The sequence below is a fragment of the Tauraco erythrolophus genome, chromosome 13 (genome assembly GCF_009769465.1).
Source record: "Tauraco erythrolophus isolate bTauEry1 chromosome 13, bTauEry1.pri, whole genome shotgun sequence".
NCBI lineage: Eukaryota > Metazoa > Chordata > Aves > Musophagiformes > Musophagidae > Tauraco > Tauraco erythrolophus.
In genome coordinates this window covers 8,470,912-8,490,253 of record NC_141477.1, presented here as the reverse complement: position 1 = coordinate 8,490,253, position 19,342 = coordinate 8,470,912, and the positions used below count along the sequence as shown (strand labels likewise).

General features: G+C 43.0%; 1 protein-coding gene and 1 non-coding gene across 8 annotated transcripts; both read right to left on the bottom strand.

Annotated features, from left to right (window-relative positions):
* Positions 1 to 4,481: 4,481 nt before the first annotated feature.
* On the bottom strand, positions 4,482 to 15,465 carry PABIR2 (PABIR family member 2). 7 transcript variants are annotated; one of them, XM_086619625.1, is made up of 10 exons: positions 15,320 to 15,465; positions 14,828 to 14,906; positions 13,454 to 13,510; positions 13,032 to 13,075; positions 12,899 to 12,953; positions 12,573 to 12,674; positions 11,170 to 11,258; positions 10,532 to 10,596; positions 8,039 to 8,135; positions 4,482 to 6,955 (listed from the first exon to the last, which is right to left on the bottom strand). In XM_086619625.1, exons 1-10 carry the CDS (start codon positions 15,433 to 15,435, stop codon positions 6,805 to 6,807), a joined length of 855 nt encoding a protein of 284 aa, XP_086475751.1. In that variant the 5' UTR covers positions 15,436 to 15,465; the 3' UTR covers positions 4,482 to 6,804. The 7 variants fall into 7 exon arrangements, with proteins under 7 accessions (XP_086475751.1, XP_086475745.1, XP_086475748.1 ...); XM_086619619.1 differs by having other exon boundaries at positions 13,454 to 13,517; positions 14,823 to 14,906; positions 15,320 to 15,435; XM_086619622.1 differs by having other exon boundaries at positions 10,532 to 10,593; positions 13,454 to 13,517; positions 14,823 to 14,906; positions 15,320 to 15,435.
* LOC147527911 (small nucleolar RNA U109) lies at positions 7,032 to 7,179 on the bottom strand. Its single transcript, XR_015222524.1, has one exon. It is a non-coding gene; the product is annotated as a small nucleolar RNA U109 (small nucleolar RNA).
* Positions 15,466 to 19,342: the final 3,877 nt, after the last annotated feature.

The following is a 19,342-nucleotide window of genomic DNA, read 5'->3' as shown; positions in this document are numbered from 1 at the left end:
ACGTTGCTGGGTTTTAATACAGGAGCGGAAAAAATAGGAAAAGCCAAAAAAAAAGTAGTGACCAGCAGCACTAACAGCCCTGCGAAGGCAAATGTTTCCTATTACAGAGCTGGTTCTTTCAGACTCTTTGATGTCGCTTCTCCCACACAAAGCTGTTTCTTTCACAGTCTGTCCTTGCACACGAACAAGATGTCACACGTACTATACGTAGCACATCCTCAACTCTTATTCAAAGCACATTGGTCTCAACTCACTGTACTTTGTTCTCTGTATCGTTTTTCAAACCAATACTCATACATCATAGGCACGGAGGCACTTTTATTCTAGCTTCTCCTTTCACATTTATTTTTCTTTCAAATTCTTGAAGGTTCCGCTCCTAAGTAGAGAAGTGTTGACACTTAACGTGGGTTGAGACTCAGCTACTAAGTTCATGGCAGCAGCTAATTTTTTCCAAATTTTAGGGGCTTGTAGAGCAAAGGGTTTGCTTTGTCAGAGGCCAGATACAACATTTAGATTTACAATCTGGACTAGTTAACTTTAGTTACATTCTTTATTCTACTTTGGTTCATAGTTTTTGATACCACCTGCTTCCTACCTGGGTATCACAGATCCTAACTTTTTCATACTGAAAAAAATTTTTGACTGTGCATTGCATTGATAAAACATTGTGGTTCTCATGACAAATTTAAATTGCAAATTATTTGGGGCAAGGAAAATCTTTTTGTTCCAGCACAGTAGGGTTTTCATAATCTGCATTGTAAACTACCCCATACAAATAACAGCCTGGCACTTCTGCCAACTTACTTAACTTTGGGGAAAGTTCAAAAGTGGTGGGGACTGCGGCAGAACGCAGGAGATTTCTTCAGGTGATGCAAGGGTTAATCCAGTTAACTTCTGCAAAAACAAATTCGTGTCATCGTCTCCAAGATTCATTTCACTCATGTTTTCAAGTATGAGTTACTTCTGCATAAAGTATATCCAAATGCCTCGCAGAATTAAAGCACAATAGATAATTCTTCCAGAAGACACATACTGCATTATCTCTAGAATAATCAAAAATCCCAAACTCTGTTTTACCCCAAAATGAGACACAAGTCCATGAAGTCCACCAGGAATTTTACCACAGCTATTTAGTAAGACAGTCACACTACCAGTCACCAGTTTAAATGGCTTTAAACTGAAAGAGAGTAGATTTAGATTGGATATAAGGGAGAAATTTTTCACTCTGAGGGTGGTGAGGCACTGGAACAGGTTGCCCAGAGAAGCTGTGGCTGCCCCATCCCTGGAAGCGTTCAAGGCCAGGATGGATGAGGCTTTGGGCAACCTGGTGTAGTGGAAGGTGTCCCTGCCCATGGCAGGGGGGTTGGAACTAGATGATCTTTGAGGTCTCTTCCAACCCTAACCATTCTAGGATTCTATAATTCTACAGTAATTGATAGCTGATAGTTGTGTTTGTATAAAGGGTAAAAATCTCACGGCCCTCAGAAGTAAGCTAAGGGAGACTAAAGGTGTCAGAATTACTATACAGTGTAAGATGACGCTTTTTGGACAGAAAAGAACTGCTAGACAGCCTGGTGTCACTAAAGGGCCTAGTGAATCACAGGGGATCGTTACTGCGAACTTATTCAGAGATCGAGACAGGCCATGCTCTCTATTTATTAGAGATGAACAAAACTTGTGGTCTTTCATTAATAAGTTCTTTGCACTTAGGAGAAGTGTTTTGGGGGAAAGCATATTGGATTTTGTTGCTGTGTTACTAATGGTATGTTCAAAAGACTATTGCCCACATTTAAAAAAAGAGCCTGGTATCAAACCAGCTGAATCGATTCGCTAAAAATAGGTATTTCTTTGTTCTGCCTTTTCAAGTCTTATTTCTTTTAAAATCCCACAATCTTTTGTGATCACCAAAGCTAACATGCATTTTTTGTTAATAGCAAGAACCTCCCTGCTTTGCATTTCCAAACTTTATAACGCAAGAACAACAAAACAAATTGCTCCGGGTTTAAAAAGAAAACGTTGGCCCTGGCATGCTAATCCGGGGCAAGACTCAAACCCAAGGCCCAGTAGGCCCCGTATCAAAAGGCTTTAAGATCTAAAAGCAAGTAATAAAAAGCAGCTTTAATGCAAAACGGTTTGGCCTGAAACAAGAGACTTCCATTAAGTGCCCAGTACACTAATAAAAAGGATAGCCCTGAGGTACACATACAAGCTAGAAAGTCAAAGTTGTTTGTGTGCGTTTGTATTTATGGAACGGCAGTGCCGAGCCAGCAGCCCTGTCACTATAACCCGCTTACGTGGGTAAGATGAAGAGTCTGCAGACTCTTCATCTGCAGAAGGAAGTAAACCCGGGCTACCATGCTTCAACCAGCTCTGCAGTTGATTTACTCCCTCAGAAAACAGACCTGCCCTAAAATAGCATCTACTTTTGCTTTTGGCCTGATGACGAAGGTCCTAGCTGTGAATTAGATAACCAGTCCTTCAGGAAACCCAACCACCAACTCTGCCCTCTCCAAAGACAGCTAAGACTGAGACAACTGCTGCTCTAATTTTGACTGGCAAGCACATCTTCTGGGGATGGATTGAACAAAACAGCCCTAGACTTGCCAACAAGGAGTCTTCTCCTCTAAGTCTGAACAGCACAGACCCTCATGAAAGTCTTGGTTACATTCAGGGCTAAAACTCTAATTTGTAGTCAAAAGGAGCTAGTTACAACATGCTTCACACTGGGTCATCTGGTACCTTCCATGACCCATCTTACACCAATCACTGAATTTGCTAAGGATTATTTAGCAGATCTCAAGAGAGACTTTAGTACTGAATGGTGGACAAAGTCCCTTTCCACTCACCATTGACAGTTGCCATCTATGTAACAGCCTTGGAATACAAGAGGCAGTCTGTATAGCTCCAAAAATATTTCTTGGCCTTTACTCCGAAAAAGCAAATGAAACAGTCCTATGACTTCATGAAATATTTGAACACATATTAATGCAAAGCTTTTTTATTATGAAGTTACCAGGAAGATTATATGCAGATGAAATTCCTCCAGGAAAAACAAGTTCTTGTCTTTGTTGTCACACAATATATTAGCAAGGTCTACAGATAAGAAAGTGAGTATTTGCAAAAACTGATTTCCCAAGACTAGTCTATTGTGTTTGTGCACCAGAATACGAGAGTTCCAAATCCGCCTAAGCCTGCTCAAGTTAACCTCTGCATCCAGCCCCCCAATGTGGTTCTGTCAAGAGAAGCGTACCAAGTTAAAGTCTTACATTTAAAATGTTTTTAGCATTTTCAGTTGTTAAAATGAATAGTATATTTTTATCACGACTTTAAAAAAAAAATCCCACTTTACTGTTTTTACACAGTATAGCTTTCCTTATGCATTTCAAGAACGAGTTTTCCAATAAAGTCTGCAGGACTCAGATTTACATCCTCACCCACTGACAGCTTAATTACTTGCATTGTAGGAGAAAGTACTTAATCACATACAGTCAGAAAAACAGCCCCTTAAACACAGGCTTTTGGGCCCATGATCCCCAATTTGAAATTCAATGAAGGAGAATGAAACATGCATACTGTGATCCATTTCCTGATTCAGAACACTTGATATTATCAAAACACACAGAGTTCCACAGCTGACACACACATTTTCCTGAACCATTGGTAAAATCCTTCCAGCATTTTAAGCCACAAAATGAAGATTCAGTGTGCTTTGGATATGATCTAAAGGCAGTGCTAGTCAATGAGCCATACAAAGACCAACATTGTAATGCTGTGCTAATTAACATATTAAAAATAGTCCATCTAAAATGTTGCTTGAATTACACTGGTATTTGCTGGTATTTTAACTTTCTTCTCAACAGTTATAGCATTAAAGGTAAGTCATCACTGGTGATTCTCAGCAGCAGAGACGCATTAATGGTTCCTTCTTTAAAATAAAAAAAAAAAAAGAGGAAGAGGAAAGAAAGACAGGAATTCTCAAGACACTCATCATGGCAATTCAGCACAAATAAGTCCAGTCAAGTCATGAAAAAAAATTCAGTTGTTAAGTGTAAGTGTCAATAGTTACATATCAAAGCTGACTACCAGCACCAGCTGGCCTTCTTCCCCAAACTGGTACCTAACTCATTACAGACAAGACAGTTAATAAATCCAGAAATGCAACTTTTAGCCAGTTTAGTCAGAGTATGCTGTACGAGCCTTTACACTGCAATAAAGATTGATTCTGTAAGCAGCAGCAGCAGCTCGCGTGCCATCAAGTGCAAATGTCGGAGTATTCGAAAACTTGAATGAAAACTAAAATGAACAAGTGGTCTGACAGTGGCGAAACAGCACAGGGTCCCAGATGGGACCTATGACATTACACAACATACGTTCTGAAACAGACACAGTGTGTGTGCTTTATGTATGTATTTTATACAAGAGCAACCTCTTCTGAAGAATGGAGAATAGCCAGAACGCTAAAAAAAATGCTGTAACAAGAATGAACGTTTGTGCGTTTGCTTTATGAAGCTTACATTCTACTGTTTACAAAGGCCAGCACTTGTATAAGACTCTCCACCAACAAACAAATCTGGAATACATCAATTGCACAGGTAAGTCAGCCAGAAATAAGCAACAGCTATGCTCTTCTCGGTTTTAAGAAAGCATGCAATAGGTTTTTTCCCCCTTCTGCCACCCCTTACTCAGATTTCCAAATCCCAGTACCAATAAAAGCTCGGTATAATGAAACTGGGGCACAGGTAACACGTTGAATATCATCACAGACTGTTTATCAATATTTTGCAAACGTAAAAGCAGCCTTCTTTTAGCATCAAGAAGGCAGAGAAGATACAAGCATGAATAAAAAAATAATTAAGCTATTTAAGACATCAAAAATTCAAGAAATAGCACTGCGCATGTACAAATAAAATCAACATTCAATACTGTAGAACTCATTTAAAAATGGCACCAATGGACAATATTTTACAATATGCACATTTATTTGAGGTGGGGAACTAACGCTCCACAGGTGAAAATGATAATACAAATAACAGTGCCACTGTTGGCCCGTTATGGTACTTCTTACAACTTAATGGGAACACTTTTAAAAATAATCTGGTATGTACACGTCTTCTGGAAACTCAACAGCTTCTTCACAACAGAAAAAACCACGGTCCTCCCCCTCCCCTTTTCAGCCAGACAGTATTGCCAGAGACTGTGCTCACTTTTAGAGCACGTAATCTTACTTTAAATTCAGTGCTATTTTCTTTCAAAAAGATCAGAAGTTGTACTTTTAGATAACAAAAGCACTTATGTTACAAACATTCGAAAATGGAAGCTTATGATTCTGGCAGACAACGTTGCGTATTAAATACAAACCAGCCAGCAATTACTGAACATAAAAAACTTATTCAATCATAAAAAAATACTATAATTCATCACCACAGACTTTTTACATAGTTATAAATAATAAATAGCATAACACAGTAGATTACAAACGGATTTATTTTGCCCCGTTAAAGTCTTTAAAAAGTAAAATATCTATCGTCTTACCTCAGGCTGACCAAGGAACTGCACCAAGACTACTCACAGCTCAAACACAACTCCTTAGCCAAACTATTTGCAGAGCTCATACTCAATCCCAACTTTTAGGTCTCTCCATAGAAATCCCACGCTCGCTTCGCTGTCTGCCCTGCTCACGACCAACGGAGGTGCGAAGGCTGCACGCGGCAGCGGCGCAGGGCGTCACCTCGGCGGCCATCTCATAGCAGAGCCAGGGCCGCCCACGGCACCTCGCTACGGAGCGCACGCTTGGAAAGGAACATGAAGGAAAGCAGCATCCACGACAGATTCTGGTAAGCACTCTATACACAAGCTGTACACAAAGGACTCTTCCCACCCACCCCTCCGGTTTACATTCCATAATTTTGTTAACAATGTCCCCTAAGGCACAAAAATACCTATGACCTCAATGCCACAGGAGACATCGATGGTGCCAGACACGGTTCTCCTACACAGTAGTTTAAATAACTTCGTTATCTGCACTGTATGTCTTAGATGGAGGCATGGATTAAGCTTCCTTGACCAAATCTTGCTGAATATTGACCTTATTTCATACAATCTGTAGAATAAAGGATCTGGGGACAGAACCATGCAACTATTTTCATCACGTTCGTAGAGTATTATTTCTTCACTGATGGCAAAAGTGCCAGTCATTGGTTATTTTGTTCTGGTTTTGGTTGGGTTTTCTTTTTTTTTAATGTAATAGAGTGAGACTTTCAGATCCACTAGGGTCTTCTGTAATAAAAACGACTAGCAGCACTAAGAAAAGAAAATATTTTTTCCTCCCTTCTGGAAGAGAATTTGAGGCTAGTGACTGAAAAAAAGCAAGAATAGTTTTACTCAAATGGTAGAAGTGCCAGAGAAAAAAATTAGAATTTTCAAATCCTTCCGAACCAAATTACTTCCCTAGACATAGTGACCACGATAACGATAGAAGTATTTTCCTAAAAATTGCAACGCTAGTAGGTAGATACCTATTCTCAGAATCAAAAAGTGTACGCAGGCTCCTGAAAGCATAAAGTTAGTATAATCTGAGCAGACATCTTGTTTAAAAAATAAATTTGCAAAACCAGACATTAATATGGTCTACAATGTCCATTAAACGGATATATCAAAATCACTGGAAAGTCACCAAGGATTACAGTTACAATAATTTTTCCTTTCAATAATCCTCATGTTAATGGTTCAAGGACCAGAGTTCATTTTTCTGTACGAGCGTACAACAAGGGAACAGCACAGCCAGACACTGACTCAGAACTTAAGTCACTTAGGTGAGAGATCATCCATCAAAATGAATGAAGAGCATGAGTTTGAGCATGTTACTGGAGACTCTGTGGTTATGCTGCCTTTAGTCAGTGAATCAGAGGAAGAGCCAACACTGCTGCTACTCCCATCAAGAATATCTGAAGACAGGCTGGGGAAAAAGAAAAAAGTTTAGTAACAAGGGCATGATGACTCTGTACAAAGCTAACACACCTTCACCTTTGTAAAGATGTAGGAGACCTATACTACCACTCAGTCTTTACTACAAGACTGGCAGCCCTGAAGACTCCTTGTTTTCTGTAGCATGTTATATATATATTCATGCTCCTCATGGGAATGAGGAGCAGAATTTATTTTTTATTTTTTAACATGCAGAATAAATTACGACTCTGATTTAAACTAGTCATAGAAAGGAGGTGACAACTAACGAGAATAAAACCTTAAAAGGTTATAGGAAAGGAATAATAAGAATCTAATCAGCAATGCAGCACAGATGTCATTGATTAGCTAGTATGTTCTTTAATGTTGTACTACTCAAAGCTGGATTTTGAAACCTATTTTTCCCTTGTAAGGAATTCCTCTGTTTACATTTTGAAGTCTTGATACAAGATTCCAGAGGGCACATAAATTGATGCTTTTGCAATTTAGCCAGAAGCAACACGCAAAAAATATTTCTAGGCAGTTTCAAGTCCGTAGCTAAACTGAAATTATAGTAATACAGGGTTCATATTTTCAAATGCTCAGTATCTTGACTCTTGACACAAAAGAGAACCCAGCTTTTTATGACAGTAATACAGAAAGGAGACAGGCTGTAACACTGAAATCATGAACGTATCAACATGAATCATGAAACTGCAGTAACTACTCACACACGTATTTTCTAAGTATTCAGTAAGTACCACAGACACCGTACGACCACTGCCTACACCACACTGAAGTGATGAAGCATCTTTGAGGCAAAGTAACTTCACTCATGAACTAACAGGGATTTGTAACGATTATATTCGGTATAGAAGTTCTGATACACAAAATCTAGGCTAGAGTCTGCTCAGGAAAAATTGATAAAGGAGCAGGAATATTGTCACACCACACTCCCACAGGAATAGTTCCCAGTGATATGCATTCGCAAGCTATGCACAGAGTACTTTTTTCTAGAAATAAAAACAAAACAAGAAAGCTTGTGATAAACGCACATTCCTTCTTTCAGCATTTCAGGGCACATGAAATATTTTACCATGAACTGAGATCTGTCAGATGTGTAACATCTGGAGAAAGCATGTTGGTTGTTCCTTGAAAAAGTCTCTTTGGCTGACTTTCAGTTTCCATTTCACCTAAGGAAAATAGTGCAAATAATCAAACTCACTTGAGTCTCTGGAATGCCCATTTAATATTTGTCTACTGTAAAAGAGAGGTTTGTCCCACAACAGAGCAAGGTTGCATTTCTAGCAATTAATTAATTTTCTATTATTAATTAATTTTCTATTATTTCCTCTAATTCAGCCAACCAAGCACTTGGGTAAGACATTAATTTGATGCTAGCTGTTGTTTAACCATCCAGTCCATCCATCCTTAATTTAACTAATGCTTCAGCAGTACCTGAGGGTCTATAACAATCTAAAAGACATAGAACTAGGTACTTGTTACTCAGACTACAAGACTAAAGAATCTAAAGCAAACTAATTACTGTGACTTAATTTTAAGTAAGCAGTTGAGATGAGGCAACAGACATAAGCCAAAATACAGAGATTGAAGTTCTCAGTGACTATGAAAATCAGAATGCCAGCTTGGTTCAGTTTCACCCTCCTGATGCATGTGTACACTTTTACAGAAGAGCTGAACAGAAGATTGGCATGTGTATGCACTTCCACTTATTCATCAGGGATCAGACTATCCTGTACCTGTAATCATCTACTGACACTAAAAGATTAAACGTGATGGGGAGAATTCATATTATCTGTTGAGTACAATCTGCCCTGAGAATGAGCGAGCTCATTAACAACTTCTGCGTAACAGACACATTTGGAAGTAACCAGCTTAAAAAAAAACAACACACCACCTCTCAGCTACACTATATTTTAATTTGTAGTTTGGCAACAAAAACACATGAAACAGTAATAAATTTTCGGGCTTTTTACCTACACTTCACAGCAGTGCTGGTGGCAATTGGAAAAGCTGGCAGAGGTTAAGCATTAGAGCAAACCAGTACATATTAGTATGTTGTGCAAGAGAATTACACTACTGCTCATTTTATAAAAGACTGATAACTCCCTCAAACTTCCTATTTCCTTTAGCCTATGGGGATACATTCCCTTCTTTGAAGGGAAGGAATAACAGCTCCTATCAAGCAGAATGGGCAAAACCTATTTATACAAGAATGAAGAAAACCCAAACCACCAACTTAGGTAACTCTTCTGCCACCTAAAATTTCACAAAGACAAATCCGCACTGCTACAACACGTTGATAGAGTCTACCAGTATTGACTCCCTTTAGCAGCGAAATGTTCTTCAATACATCGTGTTCTTCCCCCTACATACTGTGGTGCCAATTTGTTATCGTGTCATGTCTGTAGAATATGAACCATAAAGCTACTGCTAAAATTCAGAAAGTAACAGGACTGTACTTAGGAAAATAAATTAGGTTCATTTAAATGGATTAGATGGTTTAAAATTAAGTAACATTTTGAAAATTTCTTGACATTTTGAGTAAAAAAGGCAAACTCGTATCTCCACTTGGTAAGGGATGCTCCACAAAAGCACACAGAGGAAACTCTGCCTTTCACCTGCCCTGTTTTTAATACAATCTGTGTAAAGTCTATTGTAAAATGTTTCAAGTAAAACAATGCAGTATAAATACTAATTCCCTATTGATCATTGAGCCTGACAAACTTCTGCTCAATTTTTAATGCCTCTAAAATTAATAGAAAATAACAGCCAAGATAGAATAGGCATCTATGAGGAAGCTTGTCTCTCTTCCCTGTCAATTCAATATAAATTAGGCAAAATTCTTTATCTGATAGGACAAGCAGTCCTAAAAAAAAAAATAAACAAACAGTAACTTTCCTCAAAGGCTAGACATAAATCTTGTGAAATAAAAGGATATGCTTTACGTGTGGTTAAGAATGCCTAATTAAAAAAAAATATATATTAAAAAAGCAGAAAGGATAAACATTGCCAGAGGGACCCTTGTAAACATCTCAATCTTACAGTTTTACTACGAAGACTTGCTCTGGGACGTAATTTGAATATCCTTAACATGCAATACTTCCAGGAAAGAATGCAGTTTTCTCCTTTCAGGAGGAAAGAGTACTGATCTATTTCATTTCTCTAAACACTCACCTCCTGAACTTTCAGAGTGAAAACAAACATTCAGTACTAAGTTTAGAAGATACTGCAAGATAAGCAACATTCCTAAGATGACCTGAAGGATGTGCACCATACAGTGGCACTCTCAGGAACGTCAGGGCTCACAAATATTCATAACATTTAATTTGACGTGTCATGAAACTTGCTTCTTTCAAGCAGTAGCTGCTTTTAAAGATTTTCATTCTTGTGTTTTAGTCTAGCTACTTTATATTGTATTTTTAAGTTACGACTGGCAAATTCCACTTCACTGTGGACACAAGTGCATTATATTTACAGGACAATGACAAAAAAAAACAGCACAGAAGTGTGTCCAGATGCAAAACTACATCCCTATTAAAACATCTGACAATGTACATACACATACCTTTTCTTTTAATGGGGCCAAGAACACTGGGTCTAATACAGTTTATTGGGCTTTGACTCCTCCTGCTAGAAAGAGAACACCGAAACTCAGTCAGGCCTCTAGAAGCTCCAAGTCTGAACACCACCGTACCCAGCATCAAGTCAACACAACCACATCATACGGAACGTTCTTTAAAACTATTCCTGCACACCTGGAATGCTTAGGGAATCAAAATAGACAGGTAACAAAGAAGGGCTGCCTATTAGAGCAGATTATCTGCCACACAAAGCTGTAGTAATTTTTCTAGGGTTTTCTCCTTCCCTTGGTGCATCACCTCCTCATTTCATTCCACTTCTAAACTGTGTGTAATATTTACATAAAATCGATATGCTGACACAGTTAAAGTTCATTTGAAGAACCGAGGAATTTCCCCACCAGTGACTAAGTCTAGTTTAAAGCTGACAGAGGCTCCTACACAAGCACCCACAAAAAGCTGCCATTGCTAAAGGTCGAACTTTCAGAGTATTTTTACGTAGCAATATTGCAGCTATCATAAAACTAAAGTCTCTTTTAATGCCTTACTATCAGCTTTAACTAATCTTGGTGCTAGCCTTGGAATTTAAGCCAACGTATAGCTGCAACTTGCAGGTGTTACTTACTTGGAGAATCGCCTTGTTGGACTGGGAATAGGACTTGGAGGTAATCCATTACTGCTCACAAACATTTGCAATGATGGTGAAAAACATTGCTGCAGAAAAAGTCACATTGAGACACTTCAGAATTTCCTTTTAAACACTCAAGTGTTTCATCCTACTCTTCAAACAAAACATCTCCACTGAAAGAAAAGCTATACAGAATAAGGCAGAGATGATCACATGCAATCTCAGAAGCATTAAAATTTAACTTGCAAAAATACACTGGCTAATGCAATACTACTCAGATTAACCTAAAATTCAAAACCACCAGAAATCTGAAATGGAAATAGACACTGTTTTCTAATTCATACAGTTGCTTCTGTTGTACTTGTTACACTCAGAAGCAGCAGTACAGTACTCAAGACTTACTTCTTTCAAGGTGCTTGTTAAGCAAACAAGTTGAGTTTACTCAACATACATCTGACCTGAAAAGTTAACACACTATTCCAGAGTAGAGCAGAGTATTTGGCTCCGTGGTTCTGCAGCTAATCTGAGCTTAGCCCATGAATGCCCATAGCTAAGCACAAAAACGTTCCTGTCAAGTTGTCCTCCACTGCTTTACAGTTGTGATTCCAAAGGCACAGCACCAGCTGCCAGCATCAGTGTTACACCAGAAACACATTTACCCAGCACCAGGAGGTGGTTGCTCCATGCAATGCTGACAGAGGCATGCAATAAAATAGCAGCAGTACCGACGCGGAACCACAAAAGAGGGTGAAAACAAGGTCAAACAGTCCATCTTTAAACACAGCTGCCAGATCCTCTGTGCTGTGCTTGTTTTGTAATCCTCACTGGGCAAAGTAGTTTATCTAAGATCCACCTTTTCCCTTCTCCAGCATCTGCCATCAGTCTTCAGTGCAAGTTCAGCACACCCAAGTCCTTCTCCACAGTGACTTTATGCTTTTCTTTCCATGATGGACATATTTTGATCCTTCTCACCACACAGATTTGCAGCTTCTGGCCTGTGCCTACACTCTTACTCTACACATATGATACCGGGGAAGAAGCACCAAAATTGCAATGTATCCCCCCACTTATGCAGCTGAAGATCATGTCCAAATCTGATTAATGACTTCTTCCAGCTTCCCTAGAACCATAACCCATCCAAACATCACAGAAATAGCAGCAACTGAAAAATTCAGTGTGACAGAAGTGGCACACTGTTTGAAATCTGCAGGCTCTAGGATGGTAAGCATCTGATTCTTAGAAACCAATAAAACACGCATTTGGGTTGGGGTTTTTGTTGTTGTTTGGTTGTGCTTTTTAAAAAAAAATATTAAACAATTTGTAAAGTTACACGTCTTTACAGTTCACCTTGGTCAACAATTCTAAAATGTTCTCTCAGTTTGGTATTTCACTTATCCTACCTTTCCTATTCCTCTTGTAGGTGAAGGCGCAGGCGAAACTGGAATGAAGTCTATTCTCTTTGGGGAGGAAGATTTCTCAGACTTGTCCAAGTCATTGTCACTCTGTAAACACAACGTTTCAGACTTAATGCTGGCACAGGAAGTTACCTTAGAACCCAGGGCACAGCCTTCCAATGGAAAGTCATTAGGCCAAACGCACAAAACAGCTAAAGCAGATGAACTTAAATTCTTCTTAAATTACTTCCACAGTTAATTCCTCTTTCCCTTAAATTCGTCAGTTGTGTGTAAAAGCAGAATTAAATAGGAAACATCTATAAAGAGATTACCAGACTCAAGCTTTCCTCCCATGACTGGCTTATCTGCATTGCTGTTTGCACTTCCCTAGAATACAAAAAATCCCATCAGCAGCTACAAAGAGGATAACTGGCTATTTTATCATCTTGTTTCTGTAACACTCACCTTTCATGTGCTGTTTCTCTGTTCATTAAATCCACTCCTTCCTCCTGCAGGAGATAAACGTCGTAAGTTTTCCCATAACATTTGATTCATCACAGGTACTCAGAATAACACTCGTGGTTCACTAATCTGCCACCAGAATTGAAACACGAACAGCAGGAGCACTCCAGAAAGAAAAGATTGCTACCAGCCCAGCTCACAGCTTCTCTTGAACGAAGCAACGCTTCATAAATGCAAGACAGTCTAAACATGACAACAATAAGCCTTGCAAGGACGCTTCCTGGTTGAAATCAAGTCTTAGGAGACTTTGTTTCCTGTAGCACTTCAAAAACTCAATAGGAAAGCAACTCCCATTATGTAAGTACTTCAATATTACATAATACTTTTCATTCTGTCACTAAACGCAAGCTAAAAACTGCACTTACCCTTCTGATCTGATGAAGTCGGCTACTAGGAATACGGATAGGAGATGATGACAACAACTGAAAAAAAAGCGACACATCAACAGCTTGCATACATCCTAGTTACCATCACCTACGTTCTTAATGAATTAGAAATGAGCTGTACAACTACATGTGGATGATTCAAATAGTGTTGCAAAAATAAAGCACTGACCTCCAAGAGAAAAGACTTGTTTTACCACTTACAAACTCATCCTATCACTCAGCAGGTGGCACAGATCTCAAACTTGCAAGGAGATACTACACTTAGCATCTCAAATACACAAATACCTACACACGCCCTTTAGATGAGTCGAGATATTATAAACGAAAATACAAACATTATATAGTCCCCTACTACCTAGAGTAAGATGACAAACTCCTGTACTAACTTACTCAACCAGTTGGCTGTTACGAAGGAGAAATCTCAATGTTTCAGCTCAGCCTTGAACAGCACTGCCTAAAACTCTACTTCTGCTATTTTTCAATTGCATGTATTTTTATGCATTTAATTCCTCTGGAACTTTGGCGACCACCACATACAAACGGACCAACAGTTCCCACTCAGGATGCCCATGTAACACCTACTGATTTGAGTTCCAAAACTCTGGATTCTTATTTTTCAGAAATCTCCTAACTAAAATCCCATCTTGCTTTTCTGAATAGACTAGAAAACATAGAAGAAACCTATTTCAGGACTTCATGTTCTACAGGTTTTGGGAAAAGCAATACTTAATCTTCACTACTGTCAGACGAGAAATAAAAATTTTAGTGGAAAAGAGAATGTAGATCCCCAAGTTGACAAGGAAAGGGTGAAAAAAAACCCCACAAATGCAACATTTTTGAAAAGTTAAACAACTGCAGTACTGTACACTACCAGACTTATATAACAGAGGGCAGAAGATCACCCAGCAAATTAATTTACTCTTCTTCAAATGATTTTCTCATGTCTGCTGTTCAGCCTTTGCAAAAAAAGAGCAGCCATGTCAAACAAGCAGGTCAATAAAGACTTGCAACTCTCTTCCATTTTTAAAACAAATTAAAACACTCTCTCAAAACTTTTAATTGCAACAACAGTTTTCTCTTCCAATCCACGGTCAGGCCCAAATCGACTTTTAGGCTGTGCTTAACACCACGAATCACACATAGCTTCAGCTACTGTTGTCTTCTCAGGGACATACAGTCAACACACCAGTATTATTTCATTGTAGGTTGCACTTACAGGTGAAAAAAATGCATATTCTGCAGCCTAGACGCTTGCTAGGATGCCTAGTGCAAATACAAATCAAGTTTAACTTCATTTCTCCAGCCCAATTATTTCTTGCTAGGTGTAAACAAAACGTGCTTAAGATTCCTTACCATACTGTGACGGCTCATAACTGTCGTACTGTTCCTGCGAGTTCGCAACACGTAAGGCTGAAAAACCTGCGAGTTGTCACTGGGAGAAAAAAAAAAAAAAAAAAAAAAAGCTTTGTGGACAACTTTCTAAGGGGTATTTTGCTTTAAACGGTATGATACACACATCCAAAGCCATCCATTTTATTTCAGCCGACACGACTTTCGCTGACGGAGCCCAGCAAGCACTCTTCTCCTGCCAGCCCGCGGAGATCCGCACACCGCGGCTCCGCGGGTACAAGGAGTTGCTCGGGCATTCCGAGAAACAAGTGCCACGTTTCGGAGCCTCCACCACGCACCGGCCGCGGCGCAGGGAGAGCCGGGGGCCCGCACCGGGCACGGCCCGAGCGCGCAAGGGGCCCGGCTGGCTGCGGCGGCGGCCCGAGCAGCCGAGCCCCGCCGGGCAGGGCGCTCCCGGGCGGGCCCAGCCGCCGCCGGGCTCCGGGGCCGCCTCACCTGAGCCCGTGGATGAGCGGGGCGCTGTTCGATCTCCTCAGGCCGCCCCCGTCGCTCGGCGCCGCGGCGCTCCCCGGCGGCAGCTCCAGGTCCAGCTCCATTTTCTCCTGAGCCATCGCGGCAGCGGCGGCTCCGGCTCCTCCCGCTCCGCCGCGATGCCCATTCACTGCCGGCGGCCGCAGCGGCTCCTCATGTCGCCGCTCTCCCCGGCGCGGCGCGGCGCGGCCGCCCCTACAGGCCCCGCGGGCGGCGCCGCAGGCAGAGTCTGGGGGCGCGCCGGGCCCGGCGAGGGGGGCGGCCCCAGCAGCGCCCCATGCCGGGGGCGGCCCGTTCCCCCGGCCGCTGGCGTCGACAGACGCGCTGCCCGTGCGCGGCCCTGCTGCCCGCGCCGGTGATGCCGCCGCCTCCCCCTCAGAAGCGGAGCGAGCACCTCGGGCCGGATACCCCCCCGCGCCCGCCGCTGCCGCACACCGCGCATGCGCAGGGAGCGGGGCGGAGGCAACGCTGCCCGCCTTGCACGACGCATGCGCCCTGCGAGCGCGTCCCGCCACTGCGCATGCCCGCGAGGCCTGCGTCATACCCCGGTCCCGGCTTCGCTCCGCGCGGATTCCCGAGAGCCTCCGGCGGGGCCACGCGCCCTGACAGGCTGACGGGGCAGGGTGTGTGTTTGAAACGGCCCAATGGGCGCTCAACGCCCCGCTGCGTCACTGGGGGCGTGGCCTGGCGGGAGCGTGGCCGGGAGAAGGCCGCGAGTTCGAATCCGCGGGTGGCCACAAGCCCCGGTGGGTGCGGGACGGAGCCGGAGGCAGCGCCAGCGCGGAAAAGGCTTTACGGCCCTGCTCAGGGTTCGGTTCTCTCTCTGACTCAGTCACACGGGCTTTTCCAGTGCTTTTCCCCAGCTCCGCTTTGCTGCCGAAGGAGGCACTGCGTTTTGAACGAGTAACGGGAGCGCCAGCCTCGGCGCTGTTTTCGGAAATAGCGCACAAACTCCGTCATGAGACGTGTGATTCCGGTTCTTGGCTGCATCCGGGTTTCCAGTTCACCTTTACAATTCCATTCGAAGCGACCAAAGTATCTAAGTTTGTGCTTACTGGTTTTTATTTTCTAATATTTTTCTGTAATTACAATTGCAACACACACGTCTGTCGCATACAGGGTGTCTTCAGGGTTTTCCACAGCATCAAATTTAAAAAGGTTTTCATTTTCTTCTGGGAAACGGCAATTCTTTTTCCAGAGCACTAGGCACGGAAACAGTTACGATGGAAAAGTCAGGAGTTTTCATCGTTTCACCCTTCTTAAGTGGGAACATGGTTATATGAATTATTCTCTTACTTCAAAATGACTTAAGGTAAATGCTCCTAGATAACCGAGAAGAGCTATTGTTTATACAGCTTGCTATTTATTATGGTACCTCCTTGCATTTTTTGGCAACCCAGACTGACTTGAGTTTCCATTTTTTTACCTGCAGAGACAGCGTATGTCTCATCAACTGTTTTTGTTGATGCTCATGTTTCTTGCGTTATATTGACTCTATTAATGAAGAACTTTGGGCCAATTAAGTACCTGAGAGCAGTTAATGGCCTCGCAAGGTGACATTTTAAATATTTCCAGGTTTTTCCAGTAGGTTTTTATATTGAAAAACCTGGAGACAAAAGTCCTTGTCTTCTATTACTGCAGAAGGCAAACCATTCACAGACCTGTGCCAGTGCTTACACTATGCTATATCGTAGCCAGTAATGACACCTTTCTGTGAGATGATGCAGAATTGCCATCTCCTCCAAAGGTAAATAACCTAAAACTGTCTTCTGCTTGTTTTCTGTTCATTATGATCACTCACTGGAAAACTAAGATCTGTTGCTGCAAAAGGAAAACACAGAAAATGCTGTTAATCACTTCTCTCTGCCACCATTCACTAAAAGCGACAGCACACTTCTGAGCTTTAACACAGAACTTGCACCGTTCTCCTTGTCGGGCACTCCAGCACAAGCATTCCATACCACAGCTGAAGAGTGCCCAGAAGGCGACTCAAGTGACAGAATCCAGCAAAACATCTGTCCCTGAATGGAAATCTACTCACACGTATGTTGCCTCTGCTCATACAAAAGCCACCTGCAAAATCTGACTACATCACCAAACCATGTGGATGTCACTAGTTATTATTATTATTGTGGAGTTATTAAGCTTCAAATACTGGGTACCACGATACCGTTAAGGAAAAAGTCGGTAATATCCAAAATGTGGCTGAGAGCTCAAAAACATCTGCTTCATGTACTCAAATTTTCCAGCGGCAGGAACCGACACATCAACCTACCGCCCAAACATGGTTCGCTACAGCTAAGAGAACCTTTACTGGGACCATATATATAAGTGAAAGTGGGGACTGTCAAGGTGTCCAGACCCGAGGAGGTTAATGAAGCAGAAAAAAGGGAATGTGGCTGTGGGAGACTTGTGCTATGGAACAGAATGAGGTGAAAAATGAAAATGAGGAAATCACAAATTGCTGAGTTAGAGAAACAGTGCAAATGACCACGTTTGCAACAGGGATTATGAAAGGAGACAATATGTTAAACAGAGCCTTGGGAGGACACAGGTGAAGGACAAATATTCAAAATGGGGAAATGGAGACTGGGAGAATGACATAGTGATACAAACATGTCGGAGGGCGTGGCGTTATGGTGTGGGCAACCTTGTGGGAGACAGTTGATGGTCTCAGGGAAATATTCCTGTGGGTGAAATAAATACAGCCACACAAAGTTACAAAACGCCATCAGCCTTAGATAAATTAGTAAGCATGTGACCCGTGGAAAAAAAAACGTTGTAGCTATCTATTATCTACCTTTCTTCTCTGGTTATCTTTGTACTTAAAGACTGCCTAACAATCTCACCTGGAACATAAACTGATGAAGAGATGCCTGGGCCTGCGAAGAACCATCAACTGTATTTCTGAGAAATGACAACAGCTAGGTATTAACTCAGATGGTTAGTTTTTGATATTTAAAGGTCAGCATTGTAGCACTTAGCAAGAGAGTACTAATGAGCACGGTTTAGACAGCTAAAATATTTATATCTGAGTTGTAAATATCTAGCTACAGTTAGATAAAATTACTTTAACCACAGTTAGATGGACGGGTACACAGTAACGAGTTAAGTGTTGACACAGAAGACACCAAGTGCACAAGGGCAGAATTGTTCTCCACGCAAATGTTCAGATTAGGCTCGACAGAAACTGCTATGGCACGGAAAAATACGGGTACGGATGTCTTCTCCGGCACTGAGCACCGGTGCCTCAGCGCCGCGCTCCGGGCCCGGCGCTCCCCGCCAGGCAGCAGCCGGGCCGGGCACCCCCGGAGAGGGGGCAGGCGCGTTTTCAAGCCTTCTCACCGCCTGGAGCTGCGGCTGCCCGTCTCCAGGCGCACGGGGTCCGCGGCCCCGGCGGGCAGTCCCGCTGGCAGGCGGCGCCCGCCGCTCGGCCCGCTCATCTCAGCGGCGGAGACGGCGCCTTTCCATCCCGCCGCAAGCCCCACAACGAGTTTCGGCTGTCCTCGCCTGAGAGGCTCGGTGGGAACAGTAGGACCCGGACCGCGCCCCTCCAGGCCCCCGGCCGGCTGCAACCCCGGAGGCGCAGAGCCCGGGGAGCCGGACCGCCAGGCCGGGCCCCGACGCCGCGGGGTGGGGGAACCGGGGATGTTCTGCGCATGCGCTCTGCCGCCGCGGGCCCACCGGCCGGAGCCCGCTGTGCCGGGGGGGGCCCTCTCTGCGGCGCATGCGCGGTGTGCGGGGGGGTGTCCGGCCCGAGGCGCTCGCTCCGCTTCTGAGGGGTAGGCAGCGGCATCACCGGCGCGGGCAGCAGGGCCGCGCACGGGCAACGCGTCCGTCGACGCCAGCGGCCGGGGGAACGGGCCGCCCCCGGCATGGGGCGCTGCTGGGGTCGCCCCCCTCGCCGGGCCCGGCGCGCCCCCAGACTCTGCCTGCGGCGCCGCCCGCGGGGCCTGTAGGGGCGGCCGCGCCGCGCCGCGCCGGGGA